The sequence below is a fragment of the Hemitrygon akajei genome, chromosome 5 (assembly GCF_048418815.1).
Source record: "Hemitrygon akajei chromosome 5, sHemAka1.3, whole genome shotgun sequence".
In the NCBI taxonomy this organism is placed as follows: Eukaryota; Metazoa; Chordata; class Chondrichthyes; order Myliobatiformes; family Dasyatidae; genus Hemitrygon; species Hemitrygon akajei.
The window spans coordinates 188,425,106-188,437,144 of record NC_133128.1 but is presented as its reverse complement, the minus strand read 5'-3'; the positions used below and the strand labels follow the sequence as shown (position 1 = coordinate 188,437,144).

The 12,039-nt window shown below is 43.5% G+C and overlaps 1 protein-coding gene across 10 annotated transcripts in view; it reads left to right on the top strand.

Moving 5' to 3' along the window:
* Positions 1–5,469, top strand: part of LOC140728577 (uncharacterized) — a 120,428-nt gene extending 114,959 nt beyond the window's left edge. For all 10 annotated transcript variants that reach the window (XM_073047527.1, XM_073047529.1, XM_073047523.1 and 7 more), the window contains 2 exons: positions 3,711–3,870; positions 4,571–5,469. In XM_073047527.1, coding sequence (XP_072903628.1) covers positions 3,711–3,870; positions 4,571–4,666 — 256 coding nt within the window. In that variant the 3' untranslated portion in view covers positions 4,667–5,469. The remainder of the gene's footprint in view (positions 1–3,710; positions 3,871–4,570) is intronic.
* Positions 5,470–12,039: the final 6,570 nt, after the last annotated feature.

Sequence of the window (12,039 nt, the reverse complement as noted above, 5' to 3'; positions counted from 1 at the left end):
CTCTTGAGCCAAGACCGACATGCCTGTCCATGGCCTCCTCTTGTGCCAAGATAAAGCCACCCTCAGGGTGGAGGAGCAACACCCTATATTCCATCTGGGTAGCCTCAAACCTGATGACATGAACATTGATTTCTCTTTCTGGTAAAAAGATTCCCCCCGCTCCCGTCCCCTCTTCCTCTATTCCCCACTCTGGCTTCTTATCTCTTCTCACCTGCCTATAACTTCCCCCGGGTCACTTCCTTCTTCCCTTTCTCCCATAGCCCACTCAGATTCCTTTCTCTCCAACCCTTTACCCGTCTGGCTTCACCTGTCACCTTCTAGCTATCCTCCTTCCCTTCCTCCCTCTTTTTATTCTGTTGTCTTCCCCCTTCCTTTCCTGTCCTGAAGAAGGACCTTGGCCTAAAACGTTGACAGTTTATTCATTTCCATAGATGCACCTGACTTGCTGAGTTCCTCCAGCATTTTGTGTCTGTTGTTCTGGAATTCTAGCATCTGCAGACTTTCCCATGTTTACCATAGTTTCCTTCCTGGAACAGGTAGAAACAGTATACTATTGAAAAATAAACAGAAACACTAGTAATATTTGAATGTAAAGGGTACCTCAACAGGAGAGATCATACTGGTTTTCAGACAGCAGTCCACGCAGAACCTTTTGCTAGCAAATTTGCAAAAGGCCAAATTGCTCCTGACTTTCATGACAATGCATTGGAATGCAGAAGTTAGATATGAACTGCAGATCTGACCTCCTCCTTGATCACTGAATTCAGTAGTGGATATGGACAAGCCCATCATGGTTAAAGCCCTCCTCACCACGGAGGACATCTACATGAAGTATTGTCGCAAGAAAGCACATTCATCATCAGGAACCCCCACCAGCCAGGACATGCTCTCTTCATGCTGCTGCCATCAGGAAGAAGGCACTGGAAATAATAATAATAATAATAAATAAATAAGCAATAAATATTGAGAACATAAGACGAAGAGCCCTTGAAAGTGAGTCCATAGGTTGTGGGAACATTTCAATGATGGTGCAAGTGAAATTGAGTGAAGTTATCCCCTTTGGTTCCAGAGCCTAATGGTTGAGGGGTAATAACTGTCCCTGTTCCTGGTGATAAAAATCCTGAGGCCCCTGTGCCTTTTTCCTGATGGCAACAGCAAGAAGAAAGCATGACCTGGGTGACGGTGGTCTTTGATGATAGATGCTGCTTTCCTGCGACTACGCTCCATGTAGATGTGCTCAGTGGTGGGGAGTGCCTTAGCTGTAATGGACTGGGCCATGGCAGCTCCTTTACAGACAAGGGCATTGGTGTTTCCAGACCAGGCTGTGATGCAACCAGACAACATACCGTACTCTCCACTACAGACCTGTAGAAGTTTGTCAAAGTCTTAGATGACATGCTGAATCTTCACAAACTTCTAAGAAAGTTAGGCACTGCCATGCTTTCAATGGTGTTGTGTTGAATTAATTAGGCTATAGAAATGTCAACCCTTCTGTCTGAACCCTGCATTCTCTGCATATTCACTGTGTAAAGAAACCTGTCTCGCACATCATTGAACTTAACCCTTCTTACATGAATTGCCTACCTCTCATATTAGACATTGCAACACTGGGAAATAAGTACTGGCTGTATGCTCTATCTACTGTATGCCTCTCATAATGTTAAAAGCTTCTACCAATAATGGAAGGAGACTCAATAGTGAGGGCAATGTTGTAGATCAACACACACACAAAATGCAGGGGGATCTCATAAGTCAGGCAACGTCTATGTAAATGAATAAGGAGTCAATGCTTCGGGCTGAGACCCTTCTTCAGGACTGGAAGGGAAGGGGGAAGATGGAGTGAAGGGAAGGAGGCTAGCTAGAAGGTGATCAGTGAAGACAGGTGGGTGGGAAAGGTAAATGGCGGGAGAGGAAGGAATCTGATAGGAGAGGAGAGTGGACTGTGGGGGGTGGGGGGGGGGGGGGACCAGAGAAAGATGGTAGGCAGGTGAGAAGAGGTAATAGGCTAAAACCTTTTAGACATCACAGTGGATAAATTCCCATAGGCAGATGACATAAATTCTAAACTGATTTGAAGGCAAGGGAGGAGAATCCTGGGTCCCTAACAAGAGATTTTTAAATCTTCACAGACCACAAGTGAGGCCCCAGGTGATGAGAACTCAGCAAATTTAATATGGCTACATCTTCAGTACTGTACAAGTTCTGGATTCCACATTATGGGAAGGGCACGTCTGCACTGATGAAATCCAGGGGAGATTCACTACGGTGCTGCCCTAGATGGAACATCTCAGTTACGAGAAGAGACTAAGTAGGCAGACTTTGTTTTTCTAGGAGTAGAGAGGACTGAGGGGGCATCTGATAGAGGCATAAAACATTATGAGAGGAATAAATAGATTCAAGGTTCAAAGATTCAAAGTACATTTATTATCAAAGGAGGTATGCAGTATACAACCTTGAGATTCATCTTCCCCACAGGCAGCCACACAATAAAGAAAACCATGGAACCTATTGACAGAAAAATATCAATTCCTACCTCACACACAAAAAAAAACAAATCGTGCAACTAGCAACAAAAAAAAATCAAAAATACAGAATATAAAAGAACAAAATTGAAAGTGTTCCGGCATGTTCAGGACAGCTCAGTGTTCATTATCTGCAGGCCACCCCGATTCAAAGTCACCCAAATTAGCAACAAAAAAAATGTAACAACCAGAAATGAGAAACACATCATAACGTGAACTACAGAGTCCAATCCCCAAAGAGCATCAATTAAGCATTGCCCATGACCCAGAATCTGGCACTGTCCTCCGATAGCATCGAGGGAGAGAGAGGCCAGTTAATCACAGGGACCTTCCTTCGAGAGCAGTGACAGAGAGGGAGAGAGAGATCATCACACTCAGACACCTTCCTCTGGCAGCAGCAAGTGAGAGGCTGGTAGATGGTGATAAACACCTGCTCACCATCCGCAGTCACCTTGATGATTTCAATCTTGCTCGGCGCATTAATTGACGAGTAATGGAGTTGATCATGGGCTTGGGTCCCATCTCCAGGACTCTTGGCTTCGAGATGGCACATTTCGCTCGAAGCCTCAGAACACCCTGAGAGGCAGCAAAGCACCAGATCACTCTATCGAATAGAATAGAATAGATAGAAGGAACCTCTCTCCTTGGCAGTGATGTATAAGGACAGTGGCCATTGCTTTAAGAAGAGCAGTAAAAAGCTAGAATGGAGTTGAGAAAGAATTTTTCATTCAGGCAGTGATCAAAGTCGGAAACACTGCCTGTCAGGTGTCGGAGGCACAGGCTGTCACAGCAATAAGAAACAAGGCGTGATAGGCCATGGACCAAGAGCTGGTAAAGGGATTGCAGTTTATGCCACACCCATACCTCTATCTTTATTTTTATATAATTCTTTCTTCTTTATGACTGTTGAATTATTATTTGTTGCATGTAATGCCAACACACACAGCACATTTCTAATATTGTCCGTGTAAATGTTTATAGTGAATAAAGTTGATCCTTGATTGGTATAGATAAGTACTAAATACTTGATGTTTGTATGACCACGGCGAGCTGTATGTCTCTATCTATGCCAGTAGAAAATATGAAAACAAATATTTATGCATTAAAACGAGCCATACATGGTCAATGTATTTGGAAATAATTTTCAAACCAACACTTTTTAATAACTGTGTGCTACCACTGTTGCAGACTAAGGCGGGTTGAACCTGATGAACAAGAACAACCAATATTGGGCTCCATGTCGTCAGAAAGTCATGGCAATTCTCAGTTTCCACGCAGGATTCCCAGAATAGATCTGGGAAATCTTACAAATGGATCATCAAATTATTATCAAAGTGATTCTAATAAGGTAAAGTTGAACACTTCCTTGAGCAAAGCCTAAAGATAATTTCTCTCATAAAGTTACAAATTATATTTGCATCATAACAATGTTATGTTTCCTAATTCACATCCATTATACCTGTGTTATATACTATACATGCATGTTGAAGAATTTAATACGTTTGGTATATCTTCTGAAAAAATAACAAATACATTTTATTTCATGTGCAATGTCATTATATGTGTATTGCCAGTAATGAAAGTTTAATGCCAAAAATCAACTTGCTATTTTTAAATAAGCATTTATAATAAGTATGTTTAGCAAAAATAAATGAAATGCTGCAATTGAATAAATTAATGAGACAAAGTACTTCTCTAAAGAGTTGCCAGGACTTGAGAATACCAATACTATACAAGTAAGTTTTAAAATTTTGAAGTAATAAATATGGAAAAGTATTTTCTTAATGTCCTTTCTCTGTTGTTATTTTCTAGTTACTTTACACAGTTCATTTCAGAGAGTATTATTGATGTTTTAACATTTTAAGACAAATCTTGAGAAATTTTAGCAATACTAATTTATAGCTTATATAATCATAAAGTAGAGTTAGAAATGAACAGATCAATGAAGCTGATTCATTGTTAACACCTTCAAGCACAGTTAATATTTGCCCCAAATTGCTGCTTTAGAACTCATCACCTCTTTTACTCTGATTTGTCACTTCTTTTAGTTTGACTACTATTCTCGTCAGGCACCATGGAATGAGCTGAGTGAATTCCATCAAAGGGACAGCTATCCAAACAGGAAGTATGATTATCGCAGATGATGACTCAAATGAAATTACTCAATAATCTGGAGAAATATTAGAAAACTGTAACTGGTCAGTTAGCATCTGCAAATAAAAGTGTAGATAATATTTTATGTTCTTTTCCATCAATACTCTGTGAAATATTTAATCATAATGTCATCTTGCTTAATTCACACAAATATTAACAGACAGTATGTGAAAGATAGCAGTTATCAGAAGGTACACACCTTTTAATGGTTTTATAATGAACTATAGAGATTTTTGTACTTTAAATCAATAATGAAATTAATATACAGATCATTTTCATTACCAATTCTTTAGTTCAATTTTAGGTTTGACTGTTTCCAACATGTTTGTGTAATTTATTTCATGAAAGATTATAATCGTTAGATGTGGGGGAAATGTTATTTTCTTTGGCAAATAGGTTTGATGATTAAAACGGTTCAGACGATCTTACTGAACTGTTTGTGTCTAGTTGATGAAATTCTTAACTATTGTTAAAATTCTACCTTTCTAAAGCTATTCTCACTTTCATTAATTTTCCAAGAGCAGTTGAAGAAAGGTTAGTGCAAAATGTCCAGGAAGAGCTTACCTTTCTCTGTTACTATAATATTTTGCTCATGAAACTCTAATGTGTTTATAAATGATCATTTACAAATAAAATCACTAAGGAAGGTTACGGCATGGATATATGATTTTCAGAAGTACTTTCTCTTAACAGCAAAGTAAATAATAAATACAGATAAAATAGTTTAATTGCAATTTGTGACAAAACTTTGTATTGTGTCCCCATGAATAAAATCAAATCATGAAAGTCAAAACATGTTCCTTATAATTGAAATTTGTTACAAGAGATTGGCTACAAAATTTGACATTCTTGCACCCATGATATATGTGATCACGCGGTTGTTGCCAAAGTTAAAATACTTGAGAATGTTAACATATGCACAGCTAGCAATTGTCAGTAGTATGTTCTGTTTAACCTCATTCCTCCAAGACATGGTTCCTTATAGAAAAAAATTTTCTTTTGCAATGTCTCAGTGAATGAGAGTGGTGCAGAAATTAACAAGAGAAGTTGCTGGAAGAACAAGGAAGATAAGATCAGAGGACTCAGCGGTCTGTATCTGCCTAGCTGATTCAAAGAGCAACTTTTGCATATATACCTACAATTAGCATCAGAGTAGGCCACCTAGTCCTTTAATTAGAATCAGAATCACTTTATTGCCAGTATGTGAAACATACCAGAATTGATTATGGTTCAGTGCCAAGCATAAAACACAGGACAGCAGCAACAAACAATTTACAAGACAATAGTGCAATCAGCCATAAGCAATCAACAGTTACAAAGGTCGCATGTGCAAGTGTGAAAAAACAAACTGCAGTAAGTGCAAACATGTAAAGAGCTTATCAACAGAACAAGGAGAGCAGGAAAGGACATGTAATTGATGTTGTGCAGGGCCAGTTAGGGTATGACAACTGAGTGAGTTTTGTTGAGAAGCTGGATAGCGACAGGAGAGAAGCTTCCGGTATCACATGTAGTCCTGGTGGCGACGGACTTGTAACGATGGCACTCCTCCCTCCAGCAGAATTGTAGCAACGTCAGTAAGACACATAGAAACAGTGAAACCCTCTCTCACTGCTCCCCCTCTGTGATCTCTGCTGCCCTCCAACTCCCCGACCGTGTACTCACCCAGACCCGCCACCACAGTCACATATCACCTATCGACTTCTGGCTAGCCCCCTTCCCCTCCCCCCCACCTTTTTACTCTGGTATCTTCCCCCTTTCTTCTCCATCCCGACGAAGACTCTCGGCCTGAAATGTCGACTCTTTATTCATTTCCTTAGATGCAATGACCTGCTGAGTTATTGTGTGTGTGTGTGTGTGTGTGTTGCTCTGGATTTCCAGCATCTGCAGAATCTCTTGTGTTTGTTCATTTCTGTAGGTGCTGCCTGACCTGCTGAGTTATTGTGTGTGTGTGTTGCTCATGGAAACTCTACTGGAAAACAGAGTTTTTGGTTTATTACATGAACTGCTGCTTTTACTGTGCTTTTCAACTACCAGAGCTCTGTGCTCTTCATTTGTAACCTTTGATGCTTCATTGAATTCCTAACTCCTTATATAGGAGCTTATATAGGAATTATAGGAAAAATGTCAACAAACTAGAGAGAGTACAGAGGAGATTTACTAGAATGTTACCTGGGTTTCAGCACCTAAATTACAGAGAAAGGTTGAACAAGTTAGGTCTTTATTCTTTGGAGCGTAGGAGGTTGAGGGGGGACTTGATAGAGGTATTTAAAATTAATAGGGGGATAGATAGGCTTTTTCCATTGAGAATAGGGGAGATTCAAACAAGAGGACACGAGTTGAGAGTTAAGGGGCAAAAGTTTAGGGGCAACACGAAGGGGAACTTCTTTACTCAGAGAGTGGTAGCTGTGTGGAACGAGCTACCAGTAGAAGTGGTAGAGGCAGGATTGATACTGTCATTTAAAAAAAAATTGGATAAATATATGGACAGGAAAGGAATGGAGGGTTATGGGCTGAGTGCAGGTAGGTGGGACTAGGTGAGAGTAAGCGTTCGGCACGGACTAGAAGGGCTGAGATGTCCTGTTTCTGTGCTGTAATTGTTATATGGTTATATGGTTATAACTGATCTTAGGTCATCTTGTAGGAAAGGATCTGCTGGTGCTTCCAGTAGTACTTCCATGATGTTATTGTTATTGTTATTGCCTTATTGATGTTACCATGATGCTGGTGGAGGGAAGAGTGCATCTGGGCAGTATCATCACTAGCAAAGGAAGACTTAGCCTTATGTGTTGATTATACCAGTCTCTGCACATATTTTTAGCACTTCTATAGATACATATCAAGTTCCTAAAGCATCCTTCTCATCATAGAAATTATAGTAACTTCCCACACATTATTCAGAGATTCCTCTCTAAGTAATCAGGTTCTTTTACCCCTGGGCTGCCAATTGAAGGCTGACACTTGCCCTGACATTTCAGAACAGGCACCATTCGGTAGCCCACACACAGTCGAACCTGCGTTCTAAGCCAGTGCCTGTGTCTCCAGCATCCCTCGCCCACTCACACCACTACTTACTGTGAGGGGAAGCTGCAGGTAGGTAACCTTGAGAATCCCTGAACAACAACAGACCCAGCACTGATTCCTGTGCACAGCATTAGTCACAGGCCTCCAGACAGTGAGACAACCAGCTGCTACTACTGTACCACTACATCACTACTGTCCACCATGATGCACATCAACACCTCCTTAAGACCCCTTACAATGGCCCATTCCATGTGTTGGAATAGAGTGAAAAGACTTTTATTGTTGATAGGAAGAGTAAACCTGAACGTATTTCTGTAGATCACCTTAAACTGGCCCACCAAGATCTGGATAGCTCCACTACCATACCTCCTGCATCACAACATGACCGTGTGTGTGTCAGCACTTCCCTGGATAAGCCAGAGGCACCCGCTGTTACTTCAACCAAAACACATAGGACTTGAGCCGGGTGGATCGTACAAGCTCCAGATGGTTTTGGTGAATTCGGTGGGGGGTGCTGTGTAAGGTGATGTAATGGGTGACAGATGACACATATTGTTCATAATAGAAACTGTTCTACATAATTTACAAACGCCACCATTGCGTTGTTGTATTCACTTTAAGAGACGGTGTCTGATTCATGCTGACTGTGTAAGGTGAACGCTTTTGGTTTGTTCACTATGGAAGTAAAGGGCTGCAATTTTTGTTAAGCACGTAAAATGACTTGCACCTGTTTTATTCATAAAATCCTACATTAATGACCCTGATGCTATCGGACAGTTCCAGAGTTATTCGATGACATGTTGACCAACACAGTTGCTTAGACACACTGCCAGCTAAAGCTGCTAGATCTCTGCTCGGCGCAGATTTCCTGTGTGCCAAAGGAATGTTAATAAACCTTCAGAACTGCCGGTTTGTGGGTGCAAAGGACTTTGTGTCATTACCCAGTACTCCCGGGAAGTTCCCTACAACAACTCTGTCTAGAGAATGTACCACCACATGTGGATTCACTCGTCTGCTGGGTGAGCTCCCAAAGCCTATACTTTCTACTAAAGTCACTAAGCATAAGGACTGTACCATAAGCACCACATTTCCGCAGCAGGCTTGATGGTCCATGCCCGTGCACGTAGACTGGGCTCAGAAAAGCTGGCCAGCATGAAGGTTGAGTTTGGTAACATGGAAATGTTTGACGTTCTCCACAAGTCATAGAGTCAGAGAAAAGTGTAGAACAGGAACAGGCCTTTGGCCCATCCTGAAACGTTTTAAACTGCCTAATTCTATCAACTTGTACCAGAACCATAGCTCTCCATAACCCTACCATCCACGTACCTATCCAAACTTTGCTTAAACTTTGAAATTGAGCTCACATACACCACTTGAGCTGGCAGCTCATTCCACACTCACAGCCCTCTGAGCGAAGAAGTTCCCCCTCATGTTCCCCTTAAACTTTTCACCTTTCACCCTTAACTCATGACTTCTAGGTCGAATAGCCTTGGACAGCACCCCTCCACATGGTCCCTAAGCCCTATGGTGGTTACCATCCATGCAGCAATTACAACTACCTTAATGAGGCCACCAACCCCAATCGTTACCTGGTCCCACATAGTTAAGACTCACGGCATATTTAGCCAGAAAGATCATTTTTGTCTAAAGTGAACTTAGTTAGGGGCTACCATCAGGTGTTTGTGTGCACTGAGGACATTCCCAAAGCTGCTGTCATCATCCTGTTTTGCCTACTTGAGTTTCAGCACATGCTGTCAGGGTGATAAATACAGCACAGACTTTCCAGCAACTAGTGGACTCTGTGATAAAAGACTCAGATTCTCTTTTTGTTTACCTGGAGAACATACTTGTCTCCAGCGCTCCCAAGCCCGGACACTTATTAAGTCTCCGCACACTTTTCAAGCACTTAAGCCAACATGGGCTGATTATTAGCCCTGTTAACTGCCAGTTTTGAGTTTTCAGATATTGACTTTCCGGGCCATTGCATCTCCACACCCTGTCATCAAACATCGCTGCTATCATTGACTTCCCACTGCCGCATGACCAGAGCACTGCAAGAGTATTTAGGCATGGAGAATTCCTATCACCATTTCATTCTGTGAACTGCTGAACTCATTCTCCCCTTGTATAGTGCCCTGAAAGGCAGTGTCCCTAAACGCATGCTTGAGTGGTCAGTGGACACAAGAGGATTTGATGACACCAAACAAGCTCTTTCCAATACAAGCCTACTGACGCACCCACTCTCCAATGCACCTGTAGCTGTCGGTACTGATACCTCAGACTATGCTGTGGGTCCTGAACAGTTGCTTAGAGGCGTGAACAGTTGGTTGGAGGTGTGCGGCAGCTTCTCACCTTCATCAGCCGACAGCCCCAGCCCCCACCCCACCCTGAGAGGAAGTCCAGCATGTTTGACCACAAGCTCCTTGGTCTCTATCTGGCCACCCCACCAGCCTCCGGATCCAGCATATTATCCTCCGCAACTTCTGCCACCTTCAACAGGACCCCACCACCAAGCACATCTTTCCCTCTCTACCCCTCTCAGCTTTTCGCAGGGATTGTTCCCTCCGCGACTACCTGGTCCACACGTCCCTCCCCACAGAATTTTAACCTGCCACTTATCCCTGCAAGCGCAAATGCTACACCTGTCCCCACACCTCCCCCCTTACCACCATTCCGGGCCCCAGACAGTCCTTCCAGGTGAGGCAACACTTCACCTGCGAGTCTGCTGGAGTCGTCTATTGCATCTGGTGCTCCCGGTGCGGCCTCCTCTACTTTGGTGAGACCCGAAGCAGATTGGGGGACTGCTTCGTCGAGCACCTATGCGCCGTCCGTCACAATAGATAGAACCTCCCGGTTGCCACCCACTTCAACTCTGCCTCTCATTCCCATCTAGATATGTCCATACATGGCCTCCTCTACTGCCATGATGAGGCCAAACTCAGGTTGGAGGAACAACACCTCACCTACCGTCTGGGTAGCCTCCAGCCTGGTGGTATGAACATTGAATTCTCCAATTTCCGGTAATTCCCTCCCCCTCCCCCCTTCCCCTATCCCAGGTCCCTCTCTGCCTCTCTCCCCTTTCAACTTTCTGCTTCTTTATCTCTACAGTTCTTTCATGCTTATCCCCTCCCCCTCCTCCCTTTATCTTTCCTCTGATTGGTTTTCCACCTGGCGCCTCTAGGCCCTACCCCCTCCACTATCTCTATTACTGGGCTTCGGCCCTCTCTTCCCCCCCCCCCCCCATTCCTGATGAAGGGTCTCGGCCCGAAACGTCGGCTACTCTTTTCTCACGGATGCTGCCTGACCTGCTGAGTTCTTCCAGCGTTGTGTACGTATTCTTTGATCCACAGCATCTGCAGTTGTAATTTTGTGTCTCTATCTGATCATCCGCCACTCTCATTTTCTACTGGAAGGTTGGCATTTCATCGTGCTCGTTGACCACAAACCCCTCATGCATGCGATGGCCAAAGCATCAGGCCCTTGGGTGCACAGTAGCAACACCGCTTGGCCTACGTTTCAGAATTCACGATTGATGACAGATGCTGTGGCTGATTGCCTCTCACAGCCTGCTGTCAATGCCATTCACATTGAGATTGACTATGCCGACATGGCAGCCAACCGAGCTACCGACTTAGAGGTCAAAGCTTACAGGATAGCAGTCATGGGCTTGCGGTTAGCCGATGTCAAGTCCAGGAAGCAGGAGTTTCTCTCCTATGCAATATCTCAACTGATTGCCCTCGCCCCATCATGCCTGCAAACTGGATGCATTGACCTAGAATCTCGGTGTTAAGTTCCATTAAACTGTGGCGTATCATCCGCAGTCCAATGGCCTTTGTGAGCCATTTCACTGTAACCTAAAGGCTGCTCTCAGGGACTCCCTGACGGATGAGTGCTGGCATGATCGTCTCCCGTGGTTCTTGCTGGGGCTCAGAAAGGCCCTGAAAGAGGACCTGCAGTCCTCCACCGCTGAGTTGGAGTACGGGCAGCCGCTACGGGCACCGTGTGATTTTATTCCTGACTCCCTGATCGGCATCTCAGCAGTGTTCCACCCCCCCCCCCCCCTCAGTAAACTCAATTTTTTTCACCTACTCCTACCTCCCATCACGGCATACAGCACCTTTGGGTTCCTGTTGACCTACGTTCTACCTCGTTCATATTTGTCCACCATGATCCACATCAACAGCCCCGTAAACTCCCTTATGATTGGCCTGTTCAGCATTTTGAAATGGGCAAAAAAATACATTTAATGTTGATAGGAAGGGTAAACCTGAATGTATTTCTGTAGATCATCTTAAACCGGCCCACCAAAAACTGGATAGCTCCACTACCATACCTCCTGCAT